The following is a 15,620-nucleotide window of genomic DNA, read 5'->3' on the forward strand; positions in this document are numbered from 1 at the left end:
GGAGAAAAGGCCATAGTCTCAAAAGGATTCTGGCGTTTAGTATTGAGATGAAGGAAATTCCTTCTGGGGGACTTGTAAATTTGGAAGTCACAGCTCTGATTGCTCGGGTACCCAGTCACTCAATATACTCAAGGTGGAGACCAATTGTTTTTTTTAACTTGTACTCAACAATATTCTCAAGGTAGACACCAATTGGTTTTTTTCAACTTAGAGAATCAAGGATTCTGTGGAAAAGTAGGCTCAAGTAGGCTCAAGGGCGGCACGGTAGCGCAGCGGTAGAGTTGCTGCTTTACAGCGAATGCAGCGCCGGAGACTCAGGTTCGATCCTGACTACGGGTGCTGCACTGTAAGGAGTTTGTACGTTCTCCCCGTGACCTGCGTGGGTTTTCTCCGAGATCTTCGGTTTCCTCCCACACTCCAAAGACGTACAGGTATGTAGGTTAATTGGCTGGGTAAATGTAAAAATTGTCCCTAGTGGGTGTAGGATAGTGTTAATGTACGGGGATCGCTGGGCGGCACGGACTTGGTGGGCCGAAAAGGCCTGTTTCCGGCTGTATGTGTATGATGATGAAGTAATAAATGGCAGGGCAGGATCAACTGACCAACAATTACCCCACACATTAGCTCTATCCTACATACCAGGAGCAATTACAGAGGCCAACAAACCTACAAACCCGCATATCTTTGGGATGTGGCGGAAACCAGAGCACCCGGAGGAAAGCCACGCGGTCACAGGGAGTACATGCAAACTCCACAAAGTCAGAATCCAACCCGGGTTTCTGGCATTGTGAGGCTGCAGCTCCACCAGCTGCACCACAGTCTGTCCTTTAGAATTACTGTAGAAGATGGGAATGGAGAGTATACTGGTATCCAGAGATTTGGCACCTTAGTCTCAAAAGAGAACCAAGGAATATGCAGATTCTATGGGAAAGAAGTCTCAAAGGATCAGCCATAATTTTACTAAATGGGAGGGAAGGATCAAGTGACGATGTGACCTACAACTCATCATTTCTATGCCTTAAATATGGCAGAAGAGCGTTTCAAATATATGTCTGAAGAAGGGTCTCGACCCGAAAAGTCACCCATTCCTTCTCTCCAGAGATGCTGCCTGACTCGCTGGGTTACTCCAGCATTTTGGGTCTACCTTCGATTTAAACCTGACCAGCATCTGCAGTTCCTTCCTGCACGTTTCAAATATATATTTTCTTCATCCTCGCTCTTACTCCTACAATGGTGATTTATTATTTTCAAATGTAGGTAGATCCTTGGAAGGGGACCAATGGTTTGGATCCAAATTAAAAATGTTTCCTGTTAATTTTATTGCAGTCTAAGGGCATTTCGACTCTGTATTTTGTCAGTTAATGTTATAGATGTTTCATAATCTCTAGGAACGCTAACAGTTTTTGATGAATGTTGTGTGCATGTTTAAGATTTCAGCATGATCGGAAGAGCTTTCAAACATCTGTATTGATTTTCCCAATCTCCGCTTTATCTTATCTAACATGTGGTTGAGAAGCAAACTATTCATCTGTGGAGTTTTAATCTCTGAAATGAGAGTCATGGAGTCACACAGTGTGGGAACAGGCCTTTTGGCCCAACGCGCTCGCTTCAACCAACATGTCTCATCAACGCTAGTCCCACTTGCCTACGTTTGGCCCATATCCCTTTAATATGTCATATGAAGAAAGATTGGAAAGACTGGACTGGAATTTAGAAGGATGAGAGGGGACCTTATAGAAACATATAAAATTATAAAAGGACTGGATGAAGGAAAAATGTTCCAAATGTTGGGGGAGTCCAGAACCAGGGGCCACAGTCTAAGAATAAAGGGGAGGCCATTTAAAACTGAGATGAGAAAAAACTTTTTCACCCAGAGAGTTGTGAATTTGTGGAATTTGCTGCCACAGAAGGCCAATTCACAAGATGAATTTAAAAGAGAGTTAGTGCTCTCGGGGCTAGTGGAGTCAAGGGGTATGGGGAGAAGGCAGGCACGGGTTACTGATTGTGGATGATCAGCCATGATCACAATGAATGGCGGTGCTGACTCGAAAGGCCAAATGGCCTCTTCCTGCACCTATTTTCTGTGTAATATGGGCCTATCCATTCACCTGTGCAAATATTTCTTAAACATTGTGATACTACCTGCCTGAACGACCTCCTCCGGCAACTCATTCCATGCACCCACCACCCTCTTTGTGAAAAAGTTACCCCTCAGGGTCCTATTAATTCTTTCCCCCCTCTCCTTAAACCTATGTCCCCTGGTTCTCAATTGCCTGGGCAAAAGACTCTGTACGTTTACCCTATCTTTCTCTCATGATAGTTTCCTAATATCCTGAATTTATTTTCAAGGAATTTTCAGCAGTGTCCCAGGCAATTTCCACTTTAAACAAAGTCCAGCTCTCAGTCAGTAGCAGTAGATTTATTAGTATGTTTGTAAATCAATTGGCCTCCATAGAATAGCCTCCTGGTGTGTAGGGAGTGGATGAGAAAGTGGGATAGCATCGAACTAGTGTGAACGGGCGATGGATTGCTGGCATGGACCTGGTGGGTCCAATGCTGTTGCACGCTGTATTGTTCAAACAATCAATCAATCGATCGATCATCTATTGACTATCACATCCTGTTATGGAGACTTTGTTTATTTTCAAGCAACGCCGGCAACACATTAAAAAAGTATTTTGTCGATTTGGGGTATTCTAAGGTGAAAGTTGCTACAAGTCCACAACCAATTTTACGCTGACTGATGGTCCAGCACCCCCTTTAATCCAGACAAAACTGCGAGAGCGTGGCATGTAGCCTCCATCATGAAGGAGTTACTTATTGTTCATTGTTAATTCTTCATTTAAGTTGCTGCAACCATGGTGTTTTAGAGATGCGGTGGGGGTATAATTAGTGGGTCAGAGGTGTATTGTTGCATTATTATTACGTGACCTCTTGGTCGTGCAAACGGATAATCCAGCAAGGCTCTGGAACCAAGGGTGCCAGACAATCGACGGTGTACCTTCATATAATTGCGAGCCTCTTCATCAGGTTTACATCTCAACATTTACTTACTTGCTTTTTCACCTCCTTTCAGTCAGCACATTTTATTTTGTATAATCAGCTTGCTCTCCAGGGAGATAGACACAAAATGATAGAGTAACCTAGCAGGTCAGGCAGCATCTCTGAAGAAAAGGAATAGGTGACGTTTCAGGTTGAGACACTTCCTCAGATCATTTCTCCATGCCGCCTGACCCGCTGAGTTACTCCAGCACTTTGTGCCAATCTTCGGTATAAACCAGCATCTGTAGTTCCTTCCTGGACATATTGTCTGCTCTGCAGGGAGTTTGTTTCTAGCTAGTGCTGTCCCCTCACTTATCGTATGACGGAAGAATTGAAGGGGCTTTTATTTGGTACTAGACCAAGTGGACCGACCCGTTTGGCCCAAACCTCTCCGGCAATGGTGCAGCACCCTTTCATCCCCACCATCCCTTCCCCTCCCCCGCCCATTCCCCTCCCCCCCATTCCCCTCCCTCCATTCCATCCCCCTCAACCCCCTTTATCTTCCCCCCTCCCTCCCTCCCCCTCCCCCCCTCCCCCCCCCCTCCCTAGGAGACAGATTTAAACTTTAAAATGTGAATAACTTAAAAAATATAACACCGATTTCAATGAAACTTCTTCCATTAGCACCAAAGGGACGACGGTGAGTAAGTTGGGCCTATAATTGTCGCGCTATCGTGTACCGTTTTGACTCTAGTTCGATCACAAACAAACAAACAAACGAGAGTTTTAGTATATAGATCTCACCAATGTTGAGTTTGACATGGGAATCTTTGTCATAGAAAATCTTTTCCAGTTCTAATTCTGTGGCTCATGCTTAAAAATAAAAATGATGAGAAACATTTACCCAAGACTTTGCCACAAAAGCTCAGGCTGTACCAATCAGTGAATTATTAAAAATAAACTATATTCAGCTGTACTGATGTAAACTTTGTTTTCCACTAATTCCTCTGGAGGGCTGGAACTATTTGTGTAAAGGTTCAATAACTTCAAACCTGATTGTGTGTGTGTGCGTGTTTTGTTTTGTAACAGTGTGTTCTCTACTTGTGGACTCTCAAGATTTTATACCCAAGTACATTGTTCCTTTTGCGAGGCAATCATGAATGCAGACACCTCACAGAATACTTCACATTTAAACAAGAATGTAAGTAAATATTAACTTGTGTTGCATCGAGTAAGCCTTTTATTTAATGACTCTCTTTATAATGGGTGGGGTGATTGATAGTGACTAGATGAAAGGTTGATTGTTTGCCCTGTGGTTTCTGTAGACTGGGATAACTGTACAGTTCTGCAGTTGTTATTGTTGGGCAAATAGTAACACTGTGATTTTTGCATGGAGCCTGTACTGGTTGATCTACAGTCTCTGTAGCCCGGTCACAGAGACATTCAGAGTAAAGTAGTTGAAGTTAATTTCTGAGCTTCTGTAAAACTTTGTGTTTACAATTAAAGTTCCTGCTATAATTTGATATTGGTTTCCAACTATCATGTCTACCGAAATACTGTGAAAAACGTTATTTTGCATGCTATCTAGGTAAATCGTCCATAAATGATTACAATCAAGGCATACATGAGTAAAACAGAGTGCAAAAAGAGAAAGGAAGCAGAATACAGAATTTAATGTCCCAGCTCCAGAGAAAGTGCAGATAACAAAAATGCAAGGGCCGCAACAAGGTAGAACTTCCAAGTTGGTATCAGTCCAGTAACACGGTAGTTCAGCGTTTTAGTTTATCCCGGTCAATAACATTGGCAGTGCACAGCAACCGTTACTGGCTGGGAACGATTGCCCAGGGAGGTGACAACTTTACTGAAGTGGGGAATAATACTCGGGTAATGTTGAAGAAGGTGTATTTTTGAGATAGTTAATGGAAGGGAGTCAATGTGCAAGAGAGAAGAAAGTAAACTCCAGTTCAAATTATTAGTGGCATTACATTAATGGACCTTCCACCGGCCGGCGCGGCCTGGGACGTGGCAACGACACCAGCCTGACCGCGGGAGAAGACGGCAGGGGAAAGGAAAAGACATTCTGGCCTTCCATCACAGTGAGGAGGGGACTGGAGGAGACTCACTGTGATGGATGTTTCTTTTTTTGTGCGTTGGGTGGGGTTGTGTAATTTGCTTGTTTTATTGCTTTTATTATTGTTCTGTGGGTGGCTAAATTTCGTCCAAAAAACTTGTTTTTTGGATGACAAATAAAGATATCTTGAATTAATAATTTTGCCGAGGTGAAGCTCTGATTTTTGGCACATGTGTATGTGTGTGGGTAGAATGAGCGCAGATGGAGAAGGAAAGGTTCAGAGATAGGTGGGCTGAACTCGGGTTGGGCAAGGATGGGGCATCTTGGTTGGCATTGGGAGGTTGGACCGAAGGGCCTGTTTCCATGCATGCTGTATGATTATGTATATAAGGAGCCTTATGATTGAGTGGCCAGGCCTTGCCTACTTTGTTCAACTTTCATCCTGTGATCACTGGATGGTTGGAGCCTCAAAAGTTTAATAACATGGGAAGAGAGAATGGGGAGAGGAGAAGGTGCTTTGTTTGGGAGGTTAGGGACTGTTTGGAAGCTGAGAAGCTCCATCAGTAAACATTAGCAAAAGGATCATTGAGAGAGGAGGAAAAAGCTGATGGTAAGACAGGTCAAAATGGCGCATTAAATATTATGAGACGAGTTCCAAAGCTGAATTTTAATCTCCAGTTTCTCCAAATAGGTAAAATCAAATATTCTGAGCGAGTGTACGATGCCTGTATGGACGCGTTCGACTGCCTTCCTCTTGCTGCTCTTCTCAACCAGCAGTTTCTTTGTGTCCATGGCGGACTCTCACCGGAAATTCATAGTTTAGATGATATTAGAAAAGTAAGTATTTTACATTGGATGCAATCGCACAAATCACCGCAGCACTGGGAGCTCTTCCTCAGGTGCTGGAGAGAAATGATCTTTGAGAGATACAGCAGGGAAACAGGCCCTTCATCCCACCGGGTCCAGCGATCACCCCGTACTCCAGCACTATCCTAGTTTACTGAAGCTAATTAATCTACGAACCTGTACGCCCCTGGAGTGTGGGAGGAGACCAGAGCACCCAGAGAAAACCCACGCAGGTCACGGGGAGAACATACAAACTCTGTACAGACTGCACCCGTAGTCAGGATCGAACCAGGTCTCTGGCGCTGTGAGGCAGCAACTCTACCGCTGCACCACCGTGCCCGCAATGTATTGTCTGCAGAGGTTCACAGGAGATGTTTGTAATTTCATATCAGTTACCTGATCTGTATGGTGGGATGGTGCCATTAAAGTACAAGATATATTTATTTGGAGTGCTGTCTTCATGCCAGATTTAAAAAACCTGAGAACTTTGTTCCTTTAAGAAATACCCATGGAGTTAGTGATGTCCAACTGTAACTTCCAGTCCCCTAATCCTTTCCCACAGTAAAGTGTGTTGGAGACTATTTAGGGGTTATAAAATTATGGAAATAGCAACCATCAATTCGAAACAAGAACCAGTCCAGAATATCTCTTCAAATGTTGAAGTCAGTTTGAACTTAAACAAATATCTTTACAAACAGGCCGACATTTCTGTCGTGATCCCACCACCAGTCACATCTTCGCATCTCCATCCCTTCCTGCATTCGGTAGAGACAGCTCCCTCCGCAACTCCTTGGTTCACTCATCCCTTCCCACCCAAACCCACTCAGTCCCCCGGTATTTTCCCATGTAACGGCAGGAGATGTAACACCTGTCCCTATACCTCCTTCCTCGCCTCCATCCAGGGATCCCAGCAGCCAACCCAGGTGAGACAGAGGTTCAGGTGCACCTCCTCTAACCGCATCGACTGCACCCAGTGTTCCCGATGTGGGCTCCTGTACATCGCCTAGACCAGGCATAGACTTGGCATCTGTTTTGCCAAACACGTGGACACGGTCTGCTAAGGCTTACCAGATCTCCCGGTTACTGACCATTATAACTCCCTTTCCCAAACTCATACTGATCTTTCTGACCTGTTGCCAGAATGAGGCCGCACAAAACCTGGAGGAACAGTACCTTGTATTCCACTTGCGTAGCTTACAACCCAACAGGTACAAAATGCTGGAGTAACTCAGCAGGTCAGGCAGCATCTCAGGAGAGAAGGAATGGGTGACGTTTCGGGTTGAGACCCTTCTTCAGGGCGAAATGTGTAGGAAAAAATTAAAGTGGTGAGAGCGGACTGAAGAAGGGTCTCGATCCGAAACGTCACCCATTCCTTCTCTCCCGAGATGCTGCCTGACGCGTTGAGTTACTCCAGCATTTTGTGCCTTCGATTTAAACCAGCTTCTGCAGTTTTTTTCCCTTACAATCCAACAGTATGAACATTAAAATCTCCAATTTTAAGTAAACTCCTAACACCCCTCCCTATCTTTCTACCCCATGCACCCCTCTTCCTTCCCCACCACCTCCCTGTGCCCCACCTACACACACAGATTTCCCCCCTCCACCTACGTTTCTTCCTCTGTCTTTACAATTCGCAACTCTTCAATCTTTTTGTCTCACATCTTTTTTCCATCTCTAGCTGTTGTCCTTCCAACTGCCTATCAATATCCGCAGTCGCGTGTTTAGGTATTGTCTGCCACGTTTTGTCCTGTCCCTCCCTCTCTTCACGCTTTCTCTCCCTACATCCCCCCACTCCCCCACCTCCAATTATTCTGACGAAGGTTCCCTATCCATGTCACCTACTCTGTGTTCTCCAGGGATGCTGCCTGACCCGCTGAGTTACTCCTGCACTTTGTGTCTTGTTTCGCAAAGAGGCAGGCTGTCTACTCCAGCGACCATGACTTGCTCGTGGATGCATCAACTGAAATGGGTCACCAGAAATCCTCAACTTAAGTTATTTCACACCATTGTGAATCAGAAGAAAGAAGCTTCCACACCAGACTTATTGTGTCATTTGGCACATCTAGCACTGTCATATTTTTGTCTGTCTGTCTGTCAATAATTGGGGTATTTGTGTACTCAAAGGCACAGTGAGTGGCTCGGCGGTAGATTTGCTGCCTTACAGCGCCAGACACCCAGGTTTGATCCGGACTATGGTTTCTCTCTACGTTCTCCCTGTGACCACGTGGGGTTTCTCCAGGTGCTCCAGCTTCCTCCCACACTCCAATGGCAAACAGGGTTGTAGGTTAACGGGCTTCAGTAAAAATTATAAAAATTATCCCGAGTGTGTAGGATAGTGCTAGTGTATGGGGTGATCGCTGGTCGGCGCAGACCCGGTGGGCCGAAGGGCCTATTTCCGCACTGTATCGCTAAAGTCTAAAGGGCTAAAGAGAGTCCGCTCTCACGACTCTAATTTTGTGTGTCTGTGTTCTCTGTCCTCAGAAGCCTTTAGACCACCCATGTAAATTACTTTGTCCCAGCTATGCCTGCCTTTTTGACAGTTAAGTCAAACAATCCTTGTCTCAAACACACTGACACCATCCCCCAATTCTTTCTCTCCCAACTAGTTAGTTCACTCATCCCTTCCCACTCAAGCCACCCTTTTCCTAACTGCAGGAGATGCACCTGTCCCGAAAAGTCCTCCATCCCATCCATCCAGGTACCTTAGCAGCCGGTCTAAGTGAAATAGAGGTTTACATGCACTCCTCTAATCTCATCCACTGCATTAGGTATTCCCGGTGTGGCCTCCGTTACATTGGTGAGACAAAGTGCAGACTTGGCGACTGTTTCACTGCAGGCTTGCGCTCGGTCCGCCAAGGCCTACTGGATCTCCCCATTGTTAACCATTTTAACTCAACTTCTCTTTCCCACACTGACAATTGTGTTCTGGACCTGCATTGCCAGAGTGAGGCCACACGCAAACTGGAGGAACAGCATGTCCTATTCCACTTGTGTAGCTTACAACCGAACAGTATGACGCTGAATTCTCTAATTTAGGGTAACTAATCTACATACACCCTCTTCCCTGTGCCACCCCCCGATGCACACCCATTTCTTTCTTTCCGCTCTCCCCGTCCCCTTCCACCTATATTCCTTCTTCTAGCTTCACATTTCACACCTCTGGTCTCCTTATCCCCTTATCTCGCACTTTTTGTCTTTTCAACGCTGGCCTTTGACCAACATTGAGACAATCAAACCGTCCCCCCTCACCTATATCCACCTATCACTTGCCGTGTCCTGTCCCCACCTCTCTTCCAGCTTTCTTTTCCCTTCTGCAATCAGCCTGAGGAAGGGTCCCGACCCAAAATGTCACCTATCCATGTTCTCCAGTGATGCTGCCTGACCCGCTGAGTTACTCCAGCACTTTGTGTCTTTTTGTTTTAGTTTCCAAGCAAATGTCCGTTTCCCATGATAAATAGAGGCTATTTTATCAACTAGCTTCAGTCCCCGAGCGACTCAGTTCAAAACTCTCAACATTTGGGGGAAAAGTACAAACATTGCTCCTTTAAGAAACTTATCTCTGTGGAGTTGAGTGGTGTCCAACTGATGAGTTCCAGTCCCCTGATCCTTTCTCACAGAAAAGTGTTGATAGTTTTGGCTTGTGTTTTTTTAACCATAAATGATTACTGTTTTGTTTTATGTCTAAGTTTGGTGACACTGAAGGAGAGATTTCTGCATTCCCCAGTGTTTCCGGACGGACTCAGTAAACAACTCACTTTACATGGGAACCACTTCTCATCATTTGATACTGTTTCATCCCTTCTCCTCAAAAGGCTAATACCACACGAGTTCTAAATTTGTGACCCGTTGCTTCACCTGTTCCTTAAGTCCCGGTGACAGGTTCTGTTTTCCCATGTTCTGTTTTCTCGTGATGTTAGTCGAATCCATCGAATGTAATATTCACCGCCAATACAAAAATAAGGAACTGCAGATAGATACAAAATGCTGGAGTAACTCAGCGGGACAGGCAGCATCTCTGGAGAGAAGGAATGGGTGACGTTTCGGGTCGAGGCCCTTCCTCAGACTTCAGGAACTGCAGGTGCTGATTTACAAATAAGAACGTAATCGGCAGCATCCATGGAGAACGTTTCGGGTCAGGATCCTTCCTCTTCCTAGCCCTGAAAGCCACCAAGACTAAAGAGTTGGTTGTTGACCTGTGAAGCAAATGGGGGGGTGGGGAGGAACCCTACTCCCTCTAATCATTCCGAAGACGGATCCAGACTGGAAATGTCACCCATCCACATTCTGCAAGGATGCTGTGTGACCCGCTGAGTTACTCCTGCACTCTGTGTCCATTCACCACCAATATATCGATGCAATTGTCAAAATTTCTGATTTTACAATTATGAATTCTTCTCCCCCCCTTCCCCCTCGCCCCACTTGAATACAGCAAGGATAATCTCCAAATTGACCGACAAGCAGTTTAGTATTTGAACGTGAAAGTGACATTAAAGGATTTCTTTTGGAACCTCACAGCCACCATTTGAACCAATGTATCAGTTTATCTCTGCACTGGAAGTGCCTTCTAATATTTTTATATTCATTCATGGGATATGAATGTCTTAGTTTCGAGATTTAGTTTAGAGATACAGCGCAGAAACTGGCCATTCGGCCCACCGAGTCCGCATCGACCAGCGATTCCTGTGCACTACCTCCATCCTACACACTGGGGACAATTTACAATTAACCTACAAACCTGCACGTCTTTAGCATGTGGGAGGGAAAAACTGGAGCAACCAGAGAAAACCCATGCAGTCCCGGGGAGAACACACAAATTCTGTACAGTCAGCACCTGTAGTCAGGAACAAATCTGGGTCTCTGGTGCTGTAAGGCAGCAACTCCACCGCGGCGCCACCGTACCGCCCAAAATCGGCATCAAAGATAACATTTTAATGTGCAACAAAATTATTCCCGAGATGAGATAATTCTCCCACCCCTCCTCCTCTGAAACTACTGTTTCTCCAATGAAAGTCGTTGCAGAATACCATTGAATTGAGGTTTTGGCTTGGCGGTGACCAGGCATTGGTGACGTGTTTCCAAACCAGATAGAAGTTGGAAGTAACAACTTGGGATTGCATTTGATTGCTAACTCTTATTTTCCTGGTACGTCTCTTCACAGTTAGATAGGTTTAAGGAGCCACCTGCCTTTGGGCCAATGTGTGACTTGTTGTGGTCGGATCCTTCAGAGGACTTTGGAAATGAGAAAACGCAAGAGCACTTCAGTCATAATACAGTGCGGGGATGCTCCTACTTCTACAGGTGAGGCAGACCCATGATTTATTCTACGCATCAAATCGTGGATTTCCTTCTTTTAAGTAACTTATTCATTGAACACTTTTTTTTTGTTTCAGCTACCCAGCTGTTTGTGAATTTTTACAAACCAATAATTTGCTATCGATTATTCGAGCTCACGAAGCCCAGGATGCAGGGTAAGAACATTTAAATGTAATCGATAAATAAAATAAATAGATACATTTTCAATGCAAACACTTATACCTGAGAACAAAAATGGTGGAAAGTCAATTTATGATGTCAACTAAAAGACACAAAGGCACGGTAGCGCAGCGGTAGAGTTGCTGCTTTACAGCGAATGCAGCGCCCGAGACTCAGGTTCGATCCTGACTACGGGTGCTGCACTGTAAGGAGTTTGTACGTTCTCCCCGTGACCTGCGTGGGTTTTCTCCGAGATCTTCGGTTTCCTCCCACACTCCAAAGACGTACAGGTATGTAGGTTAATTGACTGGGTAAATGTGAAAATTGTCCCTAGTGGGTGTAGGATAGTGTTAATGTGCGGGGATCGCTGGGCGGCACGGACTTGGTGGGCCCGAAAAGGCCTGTTTCCGGCTGTATGTGTATGGTATGGTATGGTAGACACACAATGCTGGAGTAACTCAGCGGGTCATGCAGCATCTCGGGAGAGAAGGAATGGGTGACGTTTCAGGTCGAGACCCTTCTTCAGTCTGAAGAAGAGAGAGCTACATAGAGCTCTTAAGGATAGCGGAGTCAGGGGGTATGGGGAGAAGGCAGGAACGGGGTACTGATTGAGAATGATCAGCCATGATCACATTGAATGGCGGTGCTGGCTCGAAGGGCCGAATGGCCTCCTCCTGCACCTATTGTCTATTGTCTATCACCCATTCCTTCTCTCCCGAGATGGAATGGCCCACTGAGTTACTCCAGCATTGTGTGTCTACCTTCGATTTTAACCAGCATCTGCAGTTTTTTTCCCACAAAAGACACAAAGTGCTGGGTTAACTCAGCGGGTCAGGCAGCATCTCTGGAGAACATGGATTAGTGATGTTTCTGGTCTGGACCCTTCTTCAGATTTCAGAATTTATGATGTCGATGATCTTCTGTCAGGAATAGGAAAAGTTAGAAATCAAATATTTGCCAGTTCATGGAGACTTTCATGCTCTGTGTCATTCAGCCTCTCTGGGTCCGTAGTAAGCTACCAACATTTGTTCTATCCACTACCTCTTCTATGCATCCTAAAGCATCGAGGTCTCTAACATTTCCAAAAATCTGTGTTTGATACTGGCCTCGGGTGTAGTCTGCATGGAGTTTGCATGTTCTTCTTCTGACCCTGTGCATTTTAGATTTTGATTTTTTAGATTTAGAGATACAGCGCAGAAACAGTGAAATACTTATTTTGCATACTGCTCAGCGAGACTATCATCATACATAAGAAGCACCATCCCCCAGTTAGAACGGCCGACTGAATCCATCTGCAAGGGGAGTCATGTTGGTGCCATTTCCCAGTCTACTGTATGATGAAAAATAATCTTCCTAATCAATTGTGGAATTAAGAGATGCAATATTAAACCATGCCTTCCCAAAAGGGAGTGGATGCAAATGGGAAAATAACATAAAAACTAGTGTGAACTGGTGATGATCAATAGTCAGTGTGGACTCGGTGGGCCAAAGGGCCTGTTTCCATGCTGGATCTCCAAACTAAACTGAAATAATTCAAGCAAAAGGGAGACGCAAAATGCTGGAGTAACTCAGCGGGACAGGCAGCATCTCTGGAGAGAAGGAATGGGTGATGTTTCGGGTTGAGAACCTTCATCAGACTGATGTCAGGGGAGTCGGCGGGACAGAGATAGAATGTAGTCGGAGACAGTAAGACTGGTGGGAGAACTGGGAAAGGGGAGGGGATGGAGAGAGAAGTCAATGTTCATACCGCTGGGGTGTAAACTACCCAAGCAAAATATGAGGTGCTGTTCCTCCAATTTGCGCTGGGCCTCACTCTGACAATGGAGGAGGCCCAGGACAGAAAGGTCAGATTGGGAATGGGAGGGGGAGTTAAAGTGCTGAGCCACCGGGGGATCAGGTAGGTTAAGGCAGACTGAGCGGAGGTGTTCAGTGAAAAGGTCGCCGAGCCTGCACTTGGACTCGCCGATGTACAGGGGTTGACACCTGGAACAGCGGATATAGAAGATGAGGTTGGAGGAGGTGCATTCAAACAAAAGATCATCGACCTGAAACATTAACTCTTACTGACTACAAATGTGTGCCCATGTGACCTGATAAGTATTTCAATCATTTTCTGTTTTTTTATTTTAGATTTCCACCATCTGTGGTTCTTTATATTCACATTCTGTTTAAGATTTAGCTCTAAAATAAGATTCCACACAATATGTACTCTGGATCATTGGACCATGGATTTATAATTTATAACTTGAGAAGATGAAAGGATGGGATGTTGATTTATAATGGACAGTCTGTGCTGGTGTTGATATTTAAAAGATCCTTCATAAACCCATCGGATAGAGGTATTACATAATGCTGAAAGAACAGTGTGGCACAAAGCATACCGACTCTGCTCATTTGTTTCGGATTAGTCTTATCAACAGAAATGTGGCTACATCATACCCTAATATCTTTGTGTTACTGTGTGTATAAAACCAGGATATTTTACGCTCCTGACAACAATATCTGGTGACTAGGATGTTAAATATGAGCTGGGTTGAGTTAGACTTTTGATGCACTTTACAATGCATAAGTCAATTAACATCTGGTGTAAAGCTTTACACATGGAAATAGCCACGTGAGTTTTCAGCTCTTATGGAGCCATTCCTGTTATTGGTGAAGTTAATTCCTGACACATTACTATTGGAAGGTTCACACCACTAACTGGTGTACCACGATGGCAAAAATTATATTTGGGGGCGGCACTGTGACGCAGCGGTAATTGCTGCCTTACAGCGCCAAGGACCCGGGTTCGATGCCGACTACGGGTGCTGTCTGTACGGAGTTTGTATGTTCTCCCTGTGACCGCGTGGATTTTCTCCAAATGCTCCGGTTTTCTTCCCTCACTTCAAAGAAGTACAGGTTAATCGGCTTCAGTAAAATTGTAACGAGTGTAGGTTAGTGCTAGTGTACGGGGTGATCACTGGTCAGCGTGTTCTCGGTGAGTCAAAGGGCCTGTTTCCTCACTGTATCTCTAAAATCTAAGTCTTGTACAAACAACTTGCATCACTGATATGGGGAATGCATTACAATAACCTTTGCAATGTTAGTTTCAATGTCCAAATGTTCATACATTAAGGCAGTAGCTGGTAGGTTTTGGATCTCTCACTGTTATGATACATTGTGAACTGTAAGGCAGTGCAAAGCTGCAGCTTCAAACACCATTTCTATTTTTGTAACTAAATATGCAGAGCAATGGACAGTGCATTTGAAATCTGTAACCTATGGGGTTAGCTGGGATCATGTACTATGTGACTTACCTACGTTTCACAGTCTTGGGAGGGCATAGTTTAATATTGCATCTCTTAATTCAGCACTTGATTAGGAAGATTATATTTCATTGCAGTTTGATTGGCATTTATATTCTTCAAGTCTTCGGTATTCATAAATGTCACACAGTCTCTACTTGAAATTGATCCCCCTGTTTGGGCTGTTCAACCTTCAGTGGGCTGATTGGTGCATCATTGGGCTGTTCAACCTTCAGTGGGCTGATTGGTGCATCTTGATCGCATCTTCAAGTCCTCTTATAATATTTCTGTTTCATCAGCATTTGTTTCTGTTCTGTTCAACTGTCAACTGATACTTGTCCTTCAAGAGTTCATATTGCAAAGTTGTCATGAGTGCTAAATCTCTGAAGTGAACTGAATGTTGCCAAGATTTCAATGCTTTCTAATTTCCTCTTCCGTTAGTCTAATTTACTTTTTCCTCTGCATAACTGGAGGACAAGGGTGAATTAACGTGTCTGATATCTCATCTAGATGTAGAGTCAAAGAGTCATATAGCTTGGAAACAGGCCTTTCGGCCCAACTTGAACATGCCAACCAAGATACTGCATCTATACTAGTCCCATCTGTCCATGTTACGTCCCCTAAATCTAAATGTGGTCTTACTTCACAATCATTCTTTCATTGAGGCTAGATTACTTGTAACAATCTATCATCTCGACTGCAAGCTGTTTTGTCTCCAGAATCCATTAAAGTTGACCATTAAGATAAGGCAAAAGAAGGCCGAAGTGTTACCATCCCATGAAGTTCTTCAACTACAATTACTGTCAGAAGCAGTTGGTGTGTTCACTTGAGTTTGCAAAGGCAGTGGTCCTCTGGTGCTGCCGAGCAAGGTTGGAGCAGGGTTAAGGAGACAATTACTTCTCAGCAGGTGGTGCAACAGTCGAGCTGCTGCCTTACAGCACCAGAGATCCGGGTTCGATAATGAC

At 44.7% G+C, this 15,620-nt stretch overlaps 1 protein-coding gene and 1 non-coding gene across 5 annotated transcripts in view; both read left to right on the top strand.

Annotated features, from left to right (window-relative positions):
* LOC144610023 (serine/threonine-protein phosphatase 2B catalytic subunit beta isoform) overlaps positions 1-15,620 on the top strand; it is a 99,740-nt gene that overhangs the window by 51,818 nt on the left and 32,302 nt on the right. For all 4 annotated transcript variants that reach the window (XM_078428478.1, XM_078428481.1, XM_078428480.1 and 1 more), the window contains exons 4-7: positions 4,072-4,183; positions 5,745-5,890; positions 11,058-11,197; positions 11,290-11,367. In XM_078428478.1, coding sequence (XP_078284604.1) covers positions 4,072-4,183; positions 5,745-5,890; positions 11,058-11,197; positions 11,290-11,367 — 476 coding nt within the window. The remainder of the gene's footprint in view (positions 1-4,071; positions 4,184-5,744; positions 5,891-11,057; positions 11,198-11,289; positions 11,368-15,620) is intronic.
* Positions 4,290-4,427, top strand: LOC144610120 (small nucleolar RNA SNORA84). The gene has a single exon (XR_013549397.1). It is a non-coding gene; the product is annotated as a small nucleolar RNA SNORA84 (small nucleolar RNA).

The sequence above is a fragment of the Rhinoraja longicauda genome, chromosome 35 (assembly GCF_053455715.1).
Source record: "Rhinoraja longicauda isolate Sanriku21f chromosome 35, sRhiLon1.1, whole genome shotgun sequence".
Taxonomy (NCBI): Eukaryota; Metazoa; Chordata; class Chondrichthyes; order Rajiformes; family Arhynchobatidae; genus Rhinoraja; species Rhinoraja longicauda.